General features: G+C 45.3%; 2 protein-coding genes and 1 long non-coding RNA gene across 6 annotated transcripts in view; 2 read left to right on the top strand and 1 right to left on the bottom strand.

The window, feature by feature from the left end:
• Positions 1–9,625: 9,625 nt before the first annotated feature.
• On the bottom strand, positions 9,626–12,899 carry Oxsm (3-oxoacyl-ACP synthase, mitochondrial). Of its 4 annotated transcripts, none has more exons than XM_052190365.1 (3): positions 12,839–12,899; positions 11,321–12,328; positions 9,626–10,579 (listed from the first exon to the last, which is right to left on the bottom strand). In XM_052190365.1, the coding sequence occupies exons 2-3, from the start codon at positions 12,295–12,297 to the stop codon at positions 10,177–10,179; spliced, it is 1,380 nt and encodes a 459-aa protein (XP_052046325.1). In that variant the 5' UTR covers positions 12,298–12,328; positions 12,839–12,899; the 3' UTR covers positions 9,626–10,176. The 4 variants fall into 4 exon arrangements, with proteins under 4 accessions (XP_052046325.1, XP_052046326.1, XP_052046328.1 ...); XM_052190366.1 differs by having other exon boundaries at positions 12,819–12,877; XM_052190368.1 differs by lacking the exon at positions 12,839–12,899 and adding an exon at positions 12,758–12,779.
• A 47-nt stretch (positions 12,900–12,946) lies between these two features.
• Positions 12,947–14,516, top strand: LOC127690876 (uncharacterized). The gene is made up of 2 exons (XR_007979188.1): positions 12,947–13,128; positions 13,953–14,516. It is a non-coding gene; the product is annotated as an uncharacterized LOC127690876 (long non-coding RNA).
• A 4,633-nt stretch (positions 14,517–19,149) lies between these two features.
• The window catches only part of Ngly1 (N-glycanase 1), a 47,265-nt gene continuing 45,046 nt past the window's right edge, over positions 19,150–21,368 (top strand). Inside the window, exon 1 of the mRNA XM_052190371.1 lies at positions 19,150–19,368. Within this exon, the coding sequence (XP_052046331.1) occupies positions 19,238–19,368 (131 nt within the window). The 5' untranslated portion in view covers positions 19,150–19,237. The remainder of the gene's footprint in view (positions 19,369–21,368) is intronic.

Below are 21,368 nucleotides of genomic sequence, written 5' to 3' on the forward strand. Positions count from 1 at the left end.
TTAAGCAGCTCTGGTCCAGGTGTGGACATTGTCTCAGCTCCTGTTCTGCAAGGTGTTCTGTAGAAGTCCTTAGAGGGTCACTCACTCAGGATGCTGCTTCTGCTCCAGGGCGCAGCCTCACCGTCCCATGTCACTGCCCTCAACTGGTAATCTTGCTATGAGTTCTGGACCTCTTGGAGTTCAAGGTTCAGGACCATGGCTGACCTCTGCACCTCCTGACTTGAAGCAGGATGAGATAGGTAAGGCAGACAATTTTTGAGTGACTAACATGTCTGACAGAGGCTGTCAGACTTCCTGCCTTTAGTAACTTGATGAGTCCAGGTGAAACAGTGATTTATAGCAAAACAGGTTTTGTGTGCTGTTAGATATTGTGTAAAAATTGAGCTTATCTCCTTAAATGAGTCTGCTTGTCATTCCAAGTGAGAATTGGCAACATTTTCTACAAAAGGCAGACAGTAGGCAGGAGAAAAGGCTCAGCAGTGAAAAGAGCTTGCATCTCTTACAAATGAGCAGAGTTCTGCTCTCAGCACCCATGGAAGGAGTTCCCAAACCCCTCTAACTCCAACTCTAGCGATCTGATGCTCTCTATTGGCCGCCTGATCACCAACAAGCACATGCATATGTACATGCATACAGAGAGACATACACACACACACACACACACACACACACACGTATACACACAAAAACTATTTTTAAAAGCAAGTTATAGAAAATGTTGGACTTGGTAACCAAGCTTCTGTGACAAACGCCCTGTCTCAAGAGAGACATTCAATACATAAATGGATGGTGCTGCTCTTGTCATCAATAAATAGCTTCTCTGCTGCTTCCTGTACCTGTTTCATAAAGGAATGCAAATCAAACTGATATAAGGCAAATTGACAAGGTAAATGACACATTTTTACCATCTATGTTTAGAGGAGTTACAGAAACGTGACTGGAGGTGCTCTTCAGAATCTCCCACTGAAACGTCATCTCAAGTGGGGAAGACAGTAGGGGATTTATGGGAGAAGAATCCCGAGGAGGAGGAGGAGGAGGAGGAGGAGGAGGAGGAGGAGGAGGAGGAGAGAGAAAGGAAGGAAGAAGGAAGGAAGGAAGAGAGAAAGAGAGGGGGTAGGGAGGGAGAGGGGGAAAAAGAAAGAAAGAAAGAAAGAAAGAAAGAAAGAAAGAAAGAAAGAAAGAAAGAAAGAAAGAAAGAAAGAAAGAAAGAAAGAAAGAAAGAAAGAAAGAAAGAAAGAAAGAAAGAAAGGAAGGAAGGAAGGAAGGAAGGAAGGAAGGAAGGAAGGAAGGAAGGAAGGAAGGAAGGAAGGACGAAAGCTGGAGAGAGAGAGACAGAATAGAACTTTGTGGTACTATTTCTTTTTATGTAGTGTCTCAACCTATCTTCCAGGAATCTGTCCTTAATAATTACAAGAATTCAAGGGAAGATTTATACAAAATGAGCTCTTCCAAGAGACTCAGTGTTATGGTTTAAAAGTGAGAGAATTCAGAAATGATGTGATGTTCAGACTGGAAAAGAATTTATTACGGGGGCATTCTTGTATAAATTGCTTTTGCCTTTTCTGTGATAGAGTTACTCCATCACGGCAGAGGGGGAACGGTGGTGCGCATAGCCACTGACTGTGGGGCTACTTCTCACTCACAGCTGAGTAGATCAGAAAGCAGGAAGATTAGATCCGGAAGTGAGCCTGGGCTGTAACCCTCAAGGCTTCCTGCCCTCTTAATCAACCACTTCCTCTAGCTAGGTTCTGCCTCTCAAGGTTCACAGAGCCCCAAACTTCTCCAGAGCCCGTTCTCATGATTGTGTGAGGAAGGCAGGATGTGATGTTTGAAGGATTCTCTCCGCGCTCTCCCAGCACTGTTCTGCTTACTATGCACCCCCAGCACTGGCTTGTCTGGGGGTTCCTTCCAGGATCTCCGCATTATCTTTGTTATACATGTATCTCTCTGAATGACAATGTAAGAACAGCACTTAGTTATTAAAATATTCTAATTGCTTCTCTGAATGCATTTTCAATACCTCTCTCTTGCTTTAGACCAAAAGATGATTTCTAAAATAATTTTTGTAAGGAAAAAAGGAGATGCAGGACAAAGGACTGTGCAAACCATGAATATGCAAACCCTGCTCATCTCATGTGTGCATAAAAACCAGGCCTGTGTGCAAAGGGTCCCATACAGGTGGCCTTAGCACAATCTGTGAATAGACACACAAACAAAATATCAGGTAGAAAGAATCACTCACAACCCTGCTAGAAAGGGAGCTTCCCACCTTTCATCTCTTCAGGAAAATTCTCCGAGTTGCTTTGTTACTGTTTCAATGCTTCCTGCTGATTATTTCAGGACAATTTTCTTGAAGACTAGATAAGGCATTTTATAATGTAGCAAAACATTCTCCTGTACAAAGCCCCAAGGAATCCCAAAGACAACAGAATAACAATGATTGATGATAATGATGAAGACGATAATTGATACAGATTTATAATAATATAAAAACATTCTGTGAGCCTAATAACCAATTTCCCAAATACGGAAATATCCCTGAGAAGAACTACCTATGCTCCATTAACCAGCTGTACTAGAGCCTAGAGATTACTGTTAGATAAATACATTGTCATTTTGCTATTATTTTATTATAACTGTTTTGGGAGGGTTTCACCCTGTAGCCCAAAATGGCCTGGAACAGTCTAGTAACTCTTGATATTTCAGATTCACAACATTCTCCCTTCTTCAGCCTCTCCAGTGCTGAAATTACAGGCAGGTACAACTGAGCCTAGCTTGTTGGACAGGTGCTATTAAACTCACTTTAGGGTTCAGACTAGGAACTTAGATCCAGATCTACGGAATCTTCCTCTCATCTCAGGATGCCACTTTGAACAGCCAGCAGCCTTTGTGGTCAGCCACTCCCCACAAGTTTACCCTTAACAGGCGATGGCCCTCATTGGCCATTTATCCAATGCAAATCCAACACAATGGTTTCAGCAATATGTTAGCTTAGATCAGTAATTAGAAATTTCCAATTCTTTCTCTATCTGAATATGTTTCTAGCCAAACTTTCCTCTCTTGCTTTCAACCAACAGACATTTAAAATATATTGAGAGGAAAAATAGAATGAGCATGAACATTTCAGTCCCACCTGTGATCCCCATTTGGTTGTGCTTCGTAAGGAGGGCTGGGACGCAGAGGTGACACAGATTCCATACTGTGCTAACTTCCTTTTGAGGTTTATTTTTATTTGTATGCAAGTAAACATAAATGAATGTACAAAAACCTATATTTTATCTGTAAATAATGGGTCTTTCAAGGTTTTATGGTAGTTTTTGAAATTATAAATAAAAACATATATTATTAAATCCAGAGACTATAAAATACTTTAATGTGAGGGCTGGGATTTGGCTAGTAACACGGTTTACAAATTCTAATATAACCATCAATATCTGCAAAAACAAAATAGCAGTAGTTTGCATTTTACTAAGTGAATACGTGTGATACACAACGGATTTCTTCAGTTATTTCATTCAACTCAGAACAGAGTCCAGGAAAGTTCGGCTCCTCCCTGTAAGTGTAAATCCACTCCTGGTGCGGAGACTCAAGCTAGCTCTTCAAGAGGGTCTTATGTTTCTGATGTCAAGAGTTTGCTCCTTGACATCCATAAGGTTCCTTTGCGCTCCTGTACTGTTACCAGTTCATTGCACTTTCAGATTCTTTAACAGATCTCTAAAGTGCATGTCTGTAAGCCTGGGACTTGGAAATTAAGACCAGCCTAGGCCACATGGCATGGACCCTGTCTCAACATACTAAAATGTAAAGGACCTTTGGATGCTTTATCTATAAAATGAAGACAGTAATGTCACACGAAGCATGTAATGACTATGTGTTCTTGATCAGACCGTCAGCATTTGGGGAGCAGGCATTAGAGGTACAGTTCCCCACTGTCACCCTCAGCAGTAAGCAGATCTTCCCACCTCAGTTAAGATAATCAAGATAATCCCCAAAACCATCTTCACATTTGACCTAACCCAAATATCCCTTCACTGAGCTTCCGGTCCCAGGTGATTCTAAAGCACACAGCTGATAACTCCAACCACCACAAACTCCACGCCAGATCCTGCTCTACACCCGAGGAGTGACTTCAGGCATGCTGGTTAGCTTTGTCACCTTGACACAAGGCGGGCTTTCTGGGAAAATGGAAAAAGAATTGAGAAAATGCCACCATGAGATTAGCCAACAGTCAAGTCTGGGGAGGCCTTTTTTTGTTTTTGTTTTTTGTTTTTTGTTTTTGTTTTTGAGTAACGATTAATGTGGAAGGGAGGAGTCAGCCCACTGTGGGTAGTGCCACTCCTGGATGGGTGAGGCCTGTATGGTATAAAAAAGCAATCTAAACAAGCCCTGGGGAACTGTTACTTCTTCATTGCCTCTGCTTCAGTTCCTGCCTTGAGTTCCTACCTTGACTTCTCGATGGACTGTAAGATGTAAACTAAAGTAAATCCTTTCCTCCAAAAGTTGTGTTTAACAAAGCAACAGAAAACAAACTAAAAAAGCAGGGATGGGAACAGAGAAGGAAAAAAACAAAATAAAACAAAACACAAAACAGGGAATTGGGATCAGAAGCAAAGTGAAAGCAGTCAATTGTTGAATCCTGACTCTACTTCCTAAATAGTTCTTACTGGAAGTCATGGTGAAAGGAATGGCAGTTGCACTGCAGCGATGCTGAGAATGGACTGGGGGTGAGGGGGGGAGGGCCGGAGGGGAAGATATCCCAAGCAGGCAAGGCTGCACTGCTGTCACTCTGTGTATTCGTTCTTTTTGTTGTTCTGATAGTAACACCATGACCAGAAGCAACTCAAAGAAAGAAGAGTTTGTTTTGGCTTATGCTTCCAAAGAGGGAGACTGTATTGACAAGGAAATGTGGCACCAGGTGGATGTATGAGGACTTAACATGAATAGGCAGTCAGGGAAGAGGTCATAGGGAAAGAGATACAATTCCCACATAAGCAGCTGAACAATCAAGAGAGGTAACATCCGGACTCTGCAGCTGGGACGTTTCCTCCCAGGGCTTTATCTCCCTGGACCAAGGGCCATGTAGGTTGAAGAGAGGTAATGAGAGAGGAGGAAGAAGTTAAGAAAAGGTGGGGATAAAAAAAAAAATAGGAGAACCAGGGTCCTGTAAAAGACCAGCCCGGAGTCCACTTGATGGCCCTCTGGCTCTGAGACACTACCTTTCCTAATGGTACTTTCTGCCTGTTTTCATCTCCTCTGTGTCTTTACTTACTTCATTCCTGGGCATTTGGTTCTTTACTGAACTCTGAGAAGAACAGGGACTCCTGGCAACTAACCCATGACTTACTCCTGTGCTTCCTTCCTCTTCCCTCAAAACAGCTGGTGCAGAAAGTTAGATTCAATCTCTCGTAGAAAACAGAGTGAAGTGGAAATGGGGCAAGCTATAAACTGTCAAAGGTCACTCCCAGTGACATGCTTCCTCCTAAAGATTTCATAGCTCAAACAGCACCACCAGTTAGAGACCAGGTGTTTGAATACATGCCAGGCCTATGAGGTACATTCCTCATTTAACCACCACCCTTTGGTAGCAGTAGACCCAAACTGAAAATATATATAAAGAAGGCCTAGCTTTTGGTTAGTAGTCTAGGAAGCATGGACTGGAACAAAAGAAGGATTTTTCAGTTAGAGGCACATGAGTAAACATGTAGGAACTATATTAAGAGTGCAGCCTTCTGGGTCACATGTACACTCACTCCCCAGAAGCACATACACAGCACAGATGCAAACGACTGCCAAGTCACATTAACAGGTCTTAGTCACTAGATATTCCAAAGCACACACAAGATGCATCTGGCTAACAAAAGTGGCAGAAATGGACCTTACAATATGCGAGGGGCCTACTTGCAAAGCTTGTGGAATTCCCTCAAGTCTGAACTCTAGTGGCTTTTTGGCACACACACACAAGGCAGAGCCTCAGAATTGCCACACAGGTTGAGTATCTGTGACCAACAGACACGTAGAAAGACCTGACTAGGCAGGGCCTCAAACTGAAGTCTTTGTAACCACATGTTCAAATTCCAGGCAGGCAACAGCTGCCTGGCATTTACAAGGATACTGGGAATCTTAAACTCTGGCCCTCACATCACAAACACCAATGGCTCACATGCTTAGGAGTGAAATCCCAGGATTCGCCACCTGGGAGACCACCAAGGCCACCAAGACTATGGCTGAGGGTGACTGACATCATCAAGGGGTTTTAATTGGTTTCATTTTCGCTGCCAGTTAAAGAATTAAAAGGAAAACTTTTGTGCGTGGTGTATAGCAGAAGGGAGAATCTCAAACAGAGCTGACAGAATCAGCTGATAAAGGCTTTTATTAGGGGTAGAGAAATTTAGTGTGGGTCAGTTTTGAACAAAGACAAAAGGCTTTTCTGTTCTTGTAGTGTAGGCATGGCATAAAAGAACTCTGGGATGCCCTCTTGTAACGTCACAAAGCAATTTTAGATGTGACAAAATGCTCATTTTAACGGAAGCAGTATTACAAATATGCATGCATGCTTATCAGCACTCACTGAACTGTGCTAAAATGGAATGTACAGCGATGTCTTAGCGTCGGTTTAAACAGCATAGCTGATTTTATACTTGGAAGACAAATGAGTCAACCTATCTGTTGAGAAGCTGGTTCTAAAGCTTTGAATTAATCCCACCCCCAAATCAGAGAGGAAGAAGGCAGAGACAGCCATGGCAGGGAAGGAGAAAGACAAGGCCGAAAGGCTGGCTGATGTGAGAATCAGGGAAAATGGCCACTTGGGCCACTTCCCCAATTGTATTTGGGGTAGCAGAAATGAAATATAGATTTTAAAAGATGTTAACTCAGAAGTACAGGAAGGGAGTGTTTGCTAGCAGCGGGAAGGATTAAAACTACCCAGCTTTTGAGCTAGTCAAGACATATTAAAATTAACAGGTGTGTGTGTGTGTGTGTGTATCTTTCATTCTCAAATCCAGAGGGCTCGGCAGGTGGCTAGGAGCACAACGTGGTTTAACTACCACTACACACATCTGTATCGCTCCAACGCCCTCCTGATTCTAATCCCTTAAGGGACTCAAGCTTTCCTGAGGTCTGTTCCCTATCCCTACTGCCAGTAAGATTTTTAAAATAAACTGGCAATGGCACTCCTGTAACATCCCTTCCCTTCCGTGCAGTCATCAAGGCTCAGCTGGAGACGCAAAGCCAGCAGCACAGAGGTGAGGTTTGTCATGTGGATCAGGTGTTAGACAAGGATGAGGAGGAGTATCTTCTGAGTGCAGTTGTGACTTCTGGTGCTGGGGTTTGAAACACAAAGCAGGTGCAGGGAACAAGTTCCGATAGCCGACCAGAACCCACAAAAAAAAGGAACTGAAAATTTGACAAGTTCCTGTTTTTTATTTTGATGGCATGGGCAAGAGCTAGGGTCATTCAGTGACATGGAGCCAAAGGCATAGCTTTGCAAGATTCAGAACTCAAAAAAAAAAAAGAAGAAGAAGAAGAAGAAGAAGAAGAAGAAGAAGAAGAAGAAGAAGAAGAAGCAGTAGTACAGGCTCACCTACTGACTCACATTAAGATTCAGTAACACCTTTTATATCACTCATCAGAAATCTCTTAAGACCAAGCTTAAGCAAAAAGGAAAGTAACTAACTACTGGGAAACAGTTCAGCACCCCACCCCACCCCACCCCTGACAAATGGACACATTACAAAGCCATCTTATCTAAAATCTTAGTTTATTGCCCTCCCTGAAAACTTGTAGGTTTTTTATGATCCAACACCTAGTAGATCTTCCAACTTTCTCTCTCAAACCCCCACCTCAGAGTCCATTAGATTTGTTTCGTGCACGTGTTCTAACTTCTAGAACCTTCTACATTGAATCCACTCAGACTGGAACACCCTTTCTTCTCACCTTTCTTTTGATTTGCATTTTTGACACATGTATTCAACTTCCTTTGACCCTTGTTAAATGAATACTTTTTTATTGGTGACAACCCGGCAAGTTCCCAGCTGAGCACTATATGTTAATGGAAATTGATACCAGTTTATAATGTTTGAGCCTTAGAGGAGGAAGAAGCACAGTCAGAGTCAACATAGACAACAGGCTTAGTGCCAGGCATAGTGCCAGAAACTTCACAGGCTGTTTGCTCTTTATGACAGGTTTAGGGCTGGTCAGAGCTACACAGAAAATCTGGGGCCAGATTGTGATACAAAGTGAGATACCCTCCCCCGCCCTTTATTTTTAATTGAAAAGTGGTCACCAAAATGACTCAGCAGGTAAAGTGCTTGCAATGTAATCCTAAAGATCTGAGTTTGATTCCTAGGGCTCATGGAAAAGTGGGGGGGAGAAAAAAATCAACTCCACAAAGTTGTTCTCTGACCACCACTACAGCACCTGCACCCACAGACGTGCCCTACTCCAACACACACAGATTCTAAAATACAAGGGTTGGAAAGATGAGTCCGCAGGTTCAAAACTTGTTGCTTTGGCAGAGACTTGGGTTTGGTTCTAAGCACTGACAGGGTAGTTCATAACCATCCATGGCTCCAGTTCTAGGGGATCCAATGCCCTGTTCTGACCTCAGAGAAAGCATTCATACACATTATTTTTAAAACTCAAAAATAAAAATTAAAACCAGAACAAAAAGTTTTAAGTAAAATGTGGGAAAGGCACATAGGCATATAGCCATTTATTTTTTCTCTGTCTCTGTCTCTGTCTCTCTCCCCCTCCCTTCCCCTCCCCCTTCTCCTTCCTCTCCCCTTTCTCCCCCCTCCCTCTCACTGTGTGAAGCACTAAGAAAACAGAGGCCAAAAGGCAGTTGGTCTGGGAGATGACTCATAGAATTGGAATAGAGATCATGAAACAGCACAGGGCTGGTCATGGTGGTGCACGCCTGTAGGCCCAGCACTTGGGAGGCAGAGGCAGGCGGATTTCTGAGTTCGAGGCCAGCCTGGTCTACAGAGTAAGTTCCAGGACAGCCAGGGCTATACAGAGAAATCCTGTCTCGAAAAACAAAAACAAAAAAACAAAACAAAAGTGAAAGAACACAGGACAGAAGCCATTGAGCCTGGGAATACGAGCCCCTGACTGAAGGCCCATGTCACTGAGGACTTGCCTGGAAATAAAAGCCCTGCCTACCAAATGCTTTCCTGGCTGGCTGTCACCTCTGAAGAGCTTGCTACCCTGGTAGTAAGAAGCTTGGAGAACACTGTCACAGTCACAAAATTAGAAGTGGCCTGAGAGGAGGTGGCCTAATTTAACAAGAGTTTTTCAAAAGATCTTTGCCCATTCACCACAGCACAGATATATCCAGAATAAGAAATGCCAGCCAGCCAGGTTGTGGTGGTGTACACCTTTAATTGCAGCACTCTGGAGGCAGAGGCAGGCAGGGCACTGTTGAGGTCAAAGTCAGCCAGGGTCTATAGTGTGAGTTCCAAGACAGCCAGGGCTATTTGAGTAACCCTATCTCAAAGAAGGAAAAAAAGATGAAGGAAGGAAGGAAGGAAGGAGGGAAGGAAGGAAGGAAGGAAGGAAGGAAGGAAGGAAGGAAGGAAGGGAGGGAGGGAGGAAGGGAGGAAGGAAGGAAGAACAAAAAAAGACAAGAAAAAGGCAACCCAGTTTTATTTCCTCCTTCAGAGAAATGAAAGCTTGGGAGCTTGGGGAAATTCCACACAGGACACTGTACACAGCAGGGGTGAACAGGTCATCCATCACTGGCTGACAGCAGCCCTCAAAGGATGCTGACTGATTATGCACACTCCTACTCGAACTGTATTCTGTCTCTATCTATGCTGGGCGACAGTGGTGCCCCTGGAGCTACACCAGCAGCAGCACAGCCTTGCTCAGAGGAGCTAGTCTCTAAGTAAATACCTGAAAAGGACCATGATGGATGAAATAGTGCATTAGAAAAACATAAATCAATAGTTTTGTGTGCAGGTTATTCTGTCCTCCAGAGACATTTCTGGTTGTCACTAGTTGCCACTGAAATCTCACAGGAGACATCAAGATGCTGTAAAATATCCACAAGTACTGGGCAGCCTGTTCCCTAGCAGAGAAATACACAAATACCAATTGTGCTGAAGTCATCTAGGTATTGATATAAGACATATCTACATACACACTATTTATACATTTATGACCATTAAAAGCCAATGTTTACACACCAGCAATACAAAGAGTTGCGTTAGTGCCACCAAACCCAAAGGAATTGGTGAGTCCAATACATCGACCCGCAGTTTTCCATTCCTGTGCCTCCAGCGGAACATAATTTAGATCAAATTCTGGCTCTGTACGATCCAGGTTTAAAGTTGGTGGTAGTTTCTGATGGTAACAAGCCAGAGCAGTAAAAGCTGCCTCAACTGCCCCTGCAGCCCCCAGAAGATGCCCAGTGGCTCCCTTTGTGGAGGAGATGGCAAGGGCACAGGCGTGGTCCCTAAAGAGCCTCTTGATGGCTCTGTTCTCAGCGGCATCACCCAGTGGTGTGGAGGTGGCATGTGCGTTGACATAGGATATCTGCTCAGGTGACACGCCTGCATCCTTTACAGCAGCAGCCATGCATCTGGGAAGAGAAGAAAATATCATAACAGGAGATTGTCCATCTGAGTAGCTTGTGTTCTCTCCAGGTTTCCAGGAACACTGGGCTAGTCCCACCCTAAGTGTCATAGCAGAGACCCTATGATCCACAAAGCAAAAAGTAGCTAGTTTTTGTCCCTTTGTAGGAAAGCTTGCTAAACTTTTGGCTGATTTAATTGGATAAAACATAATACATTTTAAGCTTAGATGGTAACATATAATCAAGGACTTTTTTTTCAAAGTGTGGTCTTGAGATTGGAGCTAGTTAGAAATGTAGGGTCTTAAACATCAACCGAGACCCACAGCCAGAGCTGGCATGTTAGCAAGACCCCTGGGTGATTTGGGGCTAAGAAATGCTGCTTTGAAAAGAACAGAATCCACCTAGACACATCTTGCAGGTCTGCCTCTATTCTCCAGGTCTGATAAGTGTTCAGAGGGAGGCCGGGGAAGGGAGCACACTCATGATTTCCAAACAGAAGAAATAAGAGGCTAGCAAAGACACAACTCTACTGGCTTTAACTAAAGTCCATTCAATTTTTAAAGATTTTCAAATGTTTTCAATCATTTTAAGCAAAGAATAATTTTTACAAAAGACCCCTTGGTCTAAGATAGAAAAATCCATAGTATACACCAGGTAATTTTTTTTTCTTAATTTGAAGTTCCAATCATGTCTTAATACAGTATCTTAAGAGGAAAATATATTTTGAACAGAACAACCATTCTTTACCTTAAAGCACCTTCTCCTTCAGGGTCGGGGGCAGTTATGTGGCCAGCATCACCTGAGAGTCCATAACCCAGAACTTCGGCGTAGATCCGGGCTCCTCTCTGAACAGCGTGCGCATGCTCTTCCAGCACCAGCACGGCGGCTCCCTCTCCCATGACAAAACCATCTCTCTCTGGATGAAATGGTCGGCAGGCCAGCTTAGGAAGTGGGTTTGTGCTCAGAGCCCGGGCTCTGGCAAACCCAGCGAGAGACAACGGACTAATGCATGAGTCTGTGCCCCCAGCCACCATCACATCTGCGTCACCATGGGCTATAAATCTAAAGGAGTCTCCCACAGCGTGTGCACCTGTGGTGCAGGCTGTGGACACTGAGTGATTGGGGCCCTTGAGTTTGTAGCGAATGCTAACCTGGCCTGCAGCCATATTGATCAGAATCTTTGGGACAAAGAATGGGCTGACTTTATTGTAACCTTTGGTCTGAAACATCAAAGCAGTTTCAGAAACAACTTCAAGAGGAACCATGCCCATGCCAATGGCCACGCCAGTAGCCACCTGATCTGCTTCTAGTTTCGGATGCCAGCCGGAGTCTTTGAGGGCCAGTTCTGCTGCCCCGATGGCCATGATGGTGGGGGAGGACATGGACTTGGCATCTGATTTGGACACAAAGTTTTCTTCCTTAAACTGACCTTCATCTGAACCTCTCGGTACATAAGCAGCTACACTGCAAGGAATATTCCTGTACTCATCACCAACTACAGAAACAATTCCACTTTCTCCTCGGAGAAGCCGATCCCAAACTAGTTGAGTCCCAACGCCAAGTGGTGTCACGAGTCCAATGCCTGTGATGACAACTCGCCTGCGCAACCTGGCTGTTGGCACAGTTCCATAAAACCTGTGTTTGCTTATTAACCCACAATATGACGCTGGATACGGATGGGAGCTTGTGGCTTTTAGAAACTGTTGCAAGCACTTTGACAACATGGTTGAAATTCAGAAGATCAGAAACACATTCCTGGAACAGACCACAAGAGACAACAAATGTCGTTTAAACAACGGAAGGATCTTACACACACCCTGGGTATGGTTGTGGTCATGTGTTAAAAGACACTGAGAAATGCAATCCTCGCTTGGACTTAGGTTTTATTTGTAATCTATGAGGCCCCTCAGACTTGCAACTGACAAAACTTTCAGACTTTCACTGGGTTCACAACGCCACCCCACCCTGAAGGGGGCATCCTTCTCCAGGCTCACCGAAGATTACTGTACAGTGTGGACTGAGCCCTTGGGGCATTTCTAAGATCAATACAACAGGAGGCCGCCCATTTTGTTGTGTGCACTTCATCTACTTCCGTGTAGGGCAGCTAGCCTTTCCCGCAGTCCCGCAACAGCCCAGCCCCGCGGTGGCTGGAAGGCCGGGTGCTGCTTCCTGAGATCAACCTACCGAGCTCTCAGAGCTCCACAGCCACGTCACGCCCTCCACCCCTACCCGGAAACACCCCTACCCTGGGTACGCAGCAGCTGCCTGAAACAAGCCTTTGCGGGCGCCCACCGAGTGCGCATGCGCACTCTTCCGCAGCGCAGCGTTTCCGCCCGGAGGCGGGCGCCCGGTGTCAGAGGTCAGACGCTCCGGGCAGGACTTCCGCCGTGTTCCGGAGTTGTGAGTCCGCCTCTCTAGCTCCAGATCTTGTTTTGATTGCTTTGGAAACCTCACCTTAGCAAACAGCGATAATGCCTAGAAATTCCGGCGTTGCCAGAGAAGGGCGGCTGTCATTCCCCCAGGACACTTCGGGGACCTATAGCTGAAGCCTCGAGGTCAGGTCTCCCTGGTATCTCTGTAGAAAATATTCTACAGAGAACTCTTCAGAATGTCACTCACCAAGAAGCCGAGGTTGTTTGGGAAACATCTAAATGCCACGCAGACAATGAAAACAATACCACGGCTGAATGTTTTGAAATGTGCAAAGATGTTTGTCTTTAAAACAAAACAAAACCTAAAGTCTGTAGTGATCTGTAGTGGTTATGGTGTCCCCTCCACCTCCGTTTTTCCTTACCCTTAGTTACCATAGCAAATGATGTGAACTTCTGTAAAAATAAAACTTTAAATGGCTGACTGATGGCAGGAAGGGAACAGAATATGCCCAATATCTGAAGTGGAAATGTCTGAGCTTATGAAAAGTTTAACTTACTTGCTCAGAGATAAATCTGTAATGGGGAAGCAGGATAAAGAGCAACACAGGCAGGGGGTGTTTATTAACTGTTCAAGTCTGTCCCACCTGTGAGCTTTGTTTTTTCTTCAGATAAAGGATTGACTATGCTATCTCTAAATATAAATATAAATATACCTAAATCTTGTCATGCTTATATGTTTTCTTGTGTGTAATGCCTTTTGAGGCCATTGTTGCTGCGTATGCTAGCTTTCCAACTGTAGAAAAGAATCTGAGGTAAGTTTAGCTATTTCCTCATTAGCCCTGGATATGATTTATTTGGAAGCCTATTCTGTCTGAAATGTTTAGGCAAACCCAACTTGTTCTTGATCCAGCAGCTTAGCACTTGCTTAGAATGATTTCCCTGCAGTGGAAAGTGTTACTTCCTCCTGTACCTTTTGCAATTTGTATGTTATACTGCTTCAATTGCAGGCAGTCTCCGGCCTCAGTAGACGGAGGAAGGCTAGGTGAAAGGGGAACATGGAGAAGTCATGACATCATCCATGCTGCAGTGAAACATTCTGGTGGTGCAGAGGCTTTGGAGTATCCCACACTTCTACAAGCAACCCTTCACCTGTGTTTTGAAGACAAGCTGAATAAACTTAGAGGTACCCTAAGTCATATTTGGGGAATTCTGCTTTGATTTACTGTTGATGCTTTATAAAGAGGCTGGGTGTTTGTTTATATCTTCCCAGGGAAAGAATTCTAGAAACAATAAACACACATAAAAATGTGATATAACAAGACTGTAATTTGTATTTCTGTTTCTTTCTGTGATCATTTTTACTACCATCTGGAAAGGGGTAAGAAGTTTTTAAAATCGTAATAACAGCTAATAATGTGAATTAGTACCATACTGTTTGCTAAAATGGTGTATTCATGAACACAAATCTTTAACTTGGTTCTGTTTATCATAGCTTCCTCTTAGAATTTCTCTGGTTCAAAGATTTATTTCTAAATACAGTTCTCAATTAAATAAACTTTTTATCAAACAAATTGAACTTCTGTTTGTAATATTATTGTAACACAAAGGAGACTGACGTCAGTCAGTGCTTTAAGTCACCAAAATGCTTCAAAGAAGTAGACCTAGACTTCAGTCTGTGAACTGAGCGGACACATGTGTAGTAACTAGGTGGAGGCAGGCACTTCAACAGGCAGTACAATACAGACAGAACACCAGGCCCATGTAGCCAGTGCCAGATTTGAGAGCTGGACTTAGTAGATAAAGGTACCTGCCACTTTATAGTTTGATAACCTGAATTCCATTTCTCCCACTCCCTCTCTCCCTCCCCCACTCTCTGTGGTGGGGTAGGGGTTGGGGGTTGATTGTTTTCTTGTTTCTGTTTGGCTGGGTTTAGGTTTGTTTTTGGGTTTTTTGTTATTGTTGTTACTTGTTTTTTTTCAAGACAGGGTTTTATTGTGTAGCCCTGACTGTCCTGGAACTCACTCTGTAGGCCAGGCTGGCCTCAGTCTCACATCTGCCCCTGCCTCCCAAGGGCTGAGATTAAAGGTGTGCATCATCAGCCATGGCAAGGGCATGTGTATACACATGCTGCACACAGACACACACACACACACACACACTTAAAAACAAAAATGGGGTGTGGGAGAAATGTATTTCCAGAGGGTGGTGGGGACAGCATGGCATCAGACAGCAAGCGTGGTGGCTAGAGGAAGAAAGAGAAAGCTCACAACTGTCACCACAAGCCTGAAGCCAAGAGAGCAGACAAAGTTGTTTTCTCTACGATTTCAGTGACGTACTTCTTCCGGCAAGGCTGGTCCACCTAACTGTCCCCAGACTGGACCACTGACTGGAAGCCATGAGTTCAAATACTAGATAGAGCCCATGGGGAACACTTCTCATTCAAACCACCACACTCGGCTCCCTGGTCTTCATAGACTCCTGATCATATAATGCAAAATTCATTTAGTGAAACTTCAAAAGTCCCTGTAGCCTTTCACAGTTTTAACACTGTTTAAAAGCCCATGGTCTCTTCTAAGATGCAAAGCATCTCAGAATTCAACTTTCTGTAAAATTAAAAGGCAAATCACATATTTCCAATATATGACACAGATTACTATCCCAAAAGGTCCAAGTGGGGCATAAGAACACACTGGACCAAACCATGACTAGAACCCAGCAGGACAAAACACCAACTCCTGTAGCCCATGTCTCCTGTGAAGGGGCTCCGCCCTCCAGCTTTCCAGTCAGGAGCCTGCATAACTCTCTCTCTCTCTCTCTCTCTCTCTCTCTCTCTCTCTCTCTCTCCCCCCTCCGTCCCTCCCTCCCTCCCTCCCCTTCCCTCTCTCCCCCCCCTCTCCCTCTCCCCCCCTCTCCCTCCCTCTCCCTCCCCTTCCCCCTTTCTCTACCACCTCCCTCCCCCTCTCCTTCGCTCTCTCCCTCTCCCTCCTCCTCTCCCTTTCCCTCTCCTTCCCCCTCTCCCTCCTCCTCTCCCTTTCCCTCTCTTACCCCCTCTCCCTCTTTTTCCTCTCCCTCTCCCTCTTCTTCTCCCTCTCCCTCCTCTCCCCCTCCCTCCCCCTCTCCTTCTCCCTCTCCCTCCTCCTCTCCTTTTCCCTCTCCTTCCCCCTCTCCCTCTCCTTTCTCCTCTCCCTCTCCCTCTTCTTCTCCCTCTCCCTCTTCTTCTCCCTCCCTCTTCCTCTCCCTCCTCTCCCTCTCCCTCCCCCTCCCCTCCCTATCTCACTCCCCCTCCCCCTGCCTTCCCTCTCCCCCCTCCCTCTCCCTCTCCCCCTCTCCTTCTCTCCCCACCTCTCTCGGGTTGGTCCTCCTCTCTCTATCCAATCCTCCTTGGCAGATCTCTCATAGTGTCGATATCTTCAACATCTTGTGGTCTCGACTGGAACCCAAACTTCCCTTTCCCAGCTCCACACAATGGTCTGTCAGGACTCTTAACTCTCTTGGTGTCTTTATGCAGAGAATTCCCTACCACATGTTGCCTGGCCTCAGAGGTGCTCAGAAGCCACAGAGGTAGGATCTGTGACCCCTCATTCTTGTATCCTTCAAATCTAAAGCTGGCACTGTGGGAACGACCCAGCAAAGTGTGGCTGCCAGCCAGGATGGGGTCACTTGAATCACATTAGCAGCAATAAATTTTTATTCAGTTACTTTCTGGGATCAGAAAGTGCTTTAGGCTATTGTACAAGCTGGAAGATTTGCTGGGTGAGGTCTCAACTGTGTGAAACTTCCTCTCTCCAGCACATGCCTTGGCTCCTTTTCTCTGCAAACAGTACAATTTATCTTGTTTTCTAGCCCAAGTCTTCCAAAATCCTCCCATAATATCCCCCTCCCAAAACCACATGGTCAAGTTCATCACAGCAATATCCCACTCTTAGTTCTAGTTTCTGTTGGTCAGGAGTTTGCACATTGGTACTTCTTTTCCCTGAACTAGGAGTAACAGGGAAAAGAGCTCCTACCAATCCAGTTGTAGATATGATAGCTCCCCAACATGAGAAGGCAGGGCAGTTCAGGTCTACCCCTCTTGGTCACTGTGGGAATAGAAGCGGGTACTGGAACTGAAGGAAGAATGACTTCCATAACCCAATATGACAAACCCAGGCTTAGCCCCAGGTTCAAAGAAATGTCTGAAGCCATGCCTACCCTAGTTTTCCATTGCTGTGATAAAACACCACCACCAAGGCAACTTATAAACCATTTACTTTGGCTTCTGGTTCCCAAGGTTAGAGTCATGATGGCAGAACCGCAGCAGGCACGGCAGCCAGAGCAGGAAACTGAACACTCACGTCCTTTACCTCAAGCACAGCAGAGGGAGGGACCTGGAGGCAGGGCAGGAGCATATCCTCTCAAACCTGCCTCCAGCGACACCCGCTTCCGACAAGGCTGCGCCACCTGGCCTGCCTGTACAGTTTACACGCTGGGATTACCAGGATCAGCAAGTACTCACTGCAAATAGCCGGGAACATAGCACTTGCAGCTGGGCCACAAACCTAATTATTACTTTGTTATGAGCCAGAATAAAAAATTTTAGTACTTAGACACTGAAAAATTTAAACAACTAATAGCATATTCTTTGTTGCACATAATTCTCTTTTTAAGAATTATTCTTTCAGTCTCATAGATACACAATGTTCTTTCGCCACAGTCCATCCATCGTCTCTCCTCCCTCACCATTGCCCTCCCCTTTAGCCCCCTTTCCTCATCTACCTCCTGCCTTCATGTCTTTGGTGGTGGTGGTAGAATTGTGTGTATATTGTGTGTGTATATTAAGTATGTTGACAGAGTCTGGTGTAGACCAGCCTGGCCTCAACCTCACTACAAGGTTCAGATTAACCTTGAGTTCAAGATTGACCTTGAACTTTTGATTCTCCTGCCTCTACCTTCCAAAGTTTTGAGATTTGCCAACATGCCTAGCTGAAAACAATACTCTTGAAGTTGGTCTACAAACCTAAATGCTAAAAATTTAGGTATATTTGACAGATGAATATTCAGAAGTTCTAGAAAATTCTCAGAGGAAATTGCCCAGAAACATGAAAAAGCAACAGATAATAAAGTGTCACATAAGTAAATATCTTTAAAATGCAAGACCAATAAATACCTGCTACATGCTAATGTAGTGGTTCATACATGTGATTCCAGCTATTCAAGGAGAGAGGTGTATGGAAAACTCCCTGCCCTAATCAGGGATCAAGTGCACCTTAGCGGCATTTCAACATTAAAAACTAATAATAAAGCCAGGTACTGGTGGACAAGCCTTTAGCCCCAGTACTCAGGAAGCAGAGGTCAGGCAGATCTGAGTTTAAAGCCAGCCTGATCTACAGCTTGAGTTCCAGTTTAACCAGAGATATGCAGAGAAACCCTGTCTTGAAGAAGAAAAAGAAGTAATGAGTCAGGCTGAGTATGTAGCTCAGTGCTGGAGCCAATTCCCAGTGTTGATGCCAGCTACAGGGTGTGACGGTGAGGCATCAGCAGGACCACGATCACTTTCTAAGGTAAATTAAGGATACTGGTAAGCGATATGCGGGTATGAGTCGAAAGATACAATGTGTATATAAACTTAACTCTCTTGTTTATTCCTCATTTTATTCTATTATTGTATATAGGTTTTATGTAGGTGTCCACAGGATAAACAGAGTCCCCAACCCATTAACAAGGTACAATATGCTGCTTAAAAATGCTCCTTACAGCAGAATCATACCTTGTGAGCAATGACTGAGGTGATGTTCATCAATAGAATTCGGAAAAAATACGAATCAGAAACCCAGCAGAGTTCTGAGCTCTGCTTTTGTTTTTGAATCCAGACACCAGTAATCAAAGGGCAGAAAGGGACTGTAGCAAATTCGAGTGTGAGCCCAGCCTAGGCCACAGACCATGATGGCAACCCCCTTCCTTTTAACCCCTTCCCCCAAAAAAGACAGAACAAAAACTTGCTCTTTCTTCTGGAGTCTTTTCTTCCACAAAATACATTTATCTACCCTAAAAGACGGCCGTACAATCGTCTATGGCCCCTACCCGACAGCAGCAGCCAGCACAACCGTCGCCTACCCAGGCTGGCCCCCGCGCTCCAACGTTGACAACCCGCCTCTCCGGGGCTCGCCCCGCCCCTAGCCCCGCCCGGAACGCCCCGCCCCTCGGCGCCTCGCCCCGCCCTCTGGCCTCAGGCCTCTGCGGCGGCCAAGGCGCTCCTCGGCGCCTGCTCAGTGCGGGCCGCGGTGCGCGAGGTGGCGAAGGCCGCGGCGCAGCCATGGCGTCGGCCACACTGGGCAGCTCGTCGAGCTCTGCGTCCCCGGCCGTGGCCGAGCTATGCCAGAACACCCCGGAGACCTTTCTGGAGGCCTCCAAGCTGCTGCTCACCTACGCCGACAACATCCTGAGGTGCAGCCGGGGCCCTCGAGCCGGAGGGCCGCAGGCGGGCGGGGCCGCCGACACTCGGGCCTGAGGCGGGGCGGGCTGGGCGACGAGGGCTCGCCGGGGCTGTCACCGCGTCTGACAGCTGCGGCGTCCCGTCTCGCTGCAGGATCCCGGCGCTGTGACTCAGCCCGAGTGCCGGTTAAATGTTCACGCCGATGAGTTCGGTGGTTGACACATTTGTAGTTTAAGTCAGGAACTTTGTGTTCGTCACCTTGGTTCAGAGAGCAGCGCTGTCCTCCTCGGCGCCTCCCACAGCCTTCAGGTCACCGGAGTTAGAGTGGGAAGGTGTGGGGTGGAGGTTCCTTCAGTTAAGCCCCCGGCGCTGCTCCTACACACACGTACACTGACCCGAAGTCACAGGCATTCTTAGCTCAAGGCTGTAGCTTTCATGTGGTCCAGCGTTAGAGAATGAGTTTATCCTGAGCGATATGTTTGAGACATTGAGGTGTCTGTTTGAGGTGTTGTCCTGTATGCCAGACTGGCATGGAACTTGATCTGTACCCCAGGACTCATGCCAGTCTCTCGTCTGGACCTACCCAAAGCAGAGATGACAGGTGTGTGCCACCACAACCGTTTAATTGTTCATGTAGGTAACATTAGTGATACTTAAAACAGATTGAAGAGAGAACGGAATGTGATTCCATGGCAGATGTTAAGCAGCCTTTGAGCCTGCTCACAGCTATATAATTGTGACCTGTGTGAAGATCACCTTCCTCCTTTATGACACCTCAGCTTAACCCAGAGATCTCACAGCACCTCCGAATACGAGGTGTCTGCAAGAACTCAGAAGCTTGATTCTCCAGAGACCACAGCTGACGTTTCATGCGGAATTCTTTAAGTCCTCCACCTCACATGCCCTGCACCTCACATGCCCCTGAGGGATGGATTTGTAGAGACATTTGGATTCCTTCAGTTCACTGAAACCAAAGATGCTGAGATCAGAGAACTTTGAAGGACAGCTCTGCATGTGGTTATTTGGGATCATAACCCTCATTATGAATGTTTACTAAACTCTAAAAGAAACTGTTTTTTACAGCCTTTACTGTGGCTTGCATTTCTTGAGTTCTTGTCTTCTAAAGGAAATGAGAGGAGTTTATAAGTGAAAGATTCAGGTTGATTTGAAACATTGCTCTTTTAGTTTGTTTTCAACAACAATGTCCTTGTGTTCTTAGAATTCAGTGCCTGGCTTGGTTGGGAGATGATATCCTGTTTCTTCATGTCCAAATCCAGTAACTTATTTACTCTTAAGGAAAAGCTCCATATGTCTTCCTGGTCTCTGGCCACACATTATAATTCGACTTCTGTAATTTGAGTAGATAAAATCAGGTTTCTATTTGCATCGCTATGTAGCAGAGTGGAGGCAGTTTTGAAGGCATAATGTCTCACTATCTCGTCTGCCTCTGCCTCAGAACAGTTTATAGAATGGTGCAATTAAAACTTAGCTTGTTTTTAAGCCAATAGTTGTTACTGTAATCTACAGTGAAATAATACTCTTAAATTTCTACTTGAATGATGTTTATCATATCCCCAACAGTAATAAATCTAAATAAGCTACAGAAAGAAATGTGTGCCAATTTGTATGCAAAAGCAGCCACCCATTTTAGGTCAGATGAGCATATTATCGACTTTATCAAGAGGAAAACAAAACAACTCTATATTAGTTTTCCTGACTTCACAGGTGAGCTGTTTAGCAAATTTGGCTCATGTACCAAAGTTTGGCCTAGAACTTGTCATGTACCTAAGAATAATGTTGAACTTCCTACCTACACTTGCAGATTACAGGTGCTGGCTAGCACACGTGCTGCTCTGAGCTGCTATCCTCCTACCTACACCTGCAGATTACAGGTGCGGGCTAGCACATGTGCTGCTCTGAGCTGCTGTACACGGAGCCAGGGCCCCACGGATGGGAAGCAAGCATTCAGCTGTCTGAATGGATCTCCTGTCCCTGATTGGTTCATTCTCTG

Source organism: Apodemus sylvaticus, chromosome 8 (genome assembly GCF_947179515.1).
Source record: "Apodemus sylvaticus chromosome 8, mApoSyl1.1, whole genome shotgun sequence".
Lineage (NCBI taxonomy): Eukaryota > Metazoa > Chordata > Mammalia > Rodentia > Muridae > Apodemus > Apodemus sylvaticus.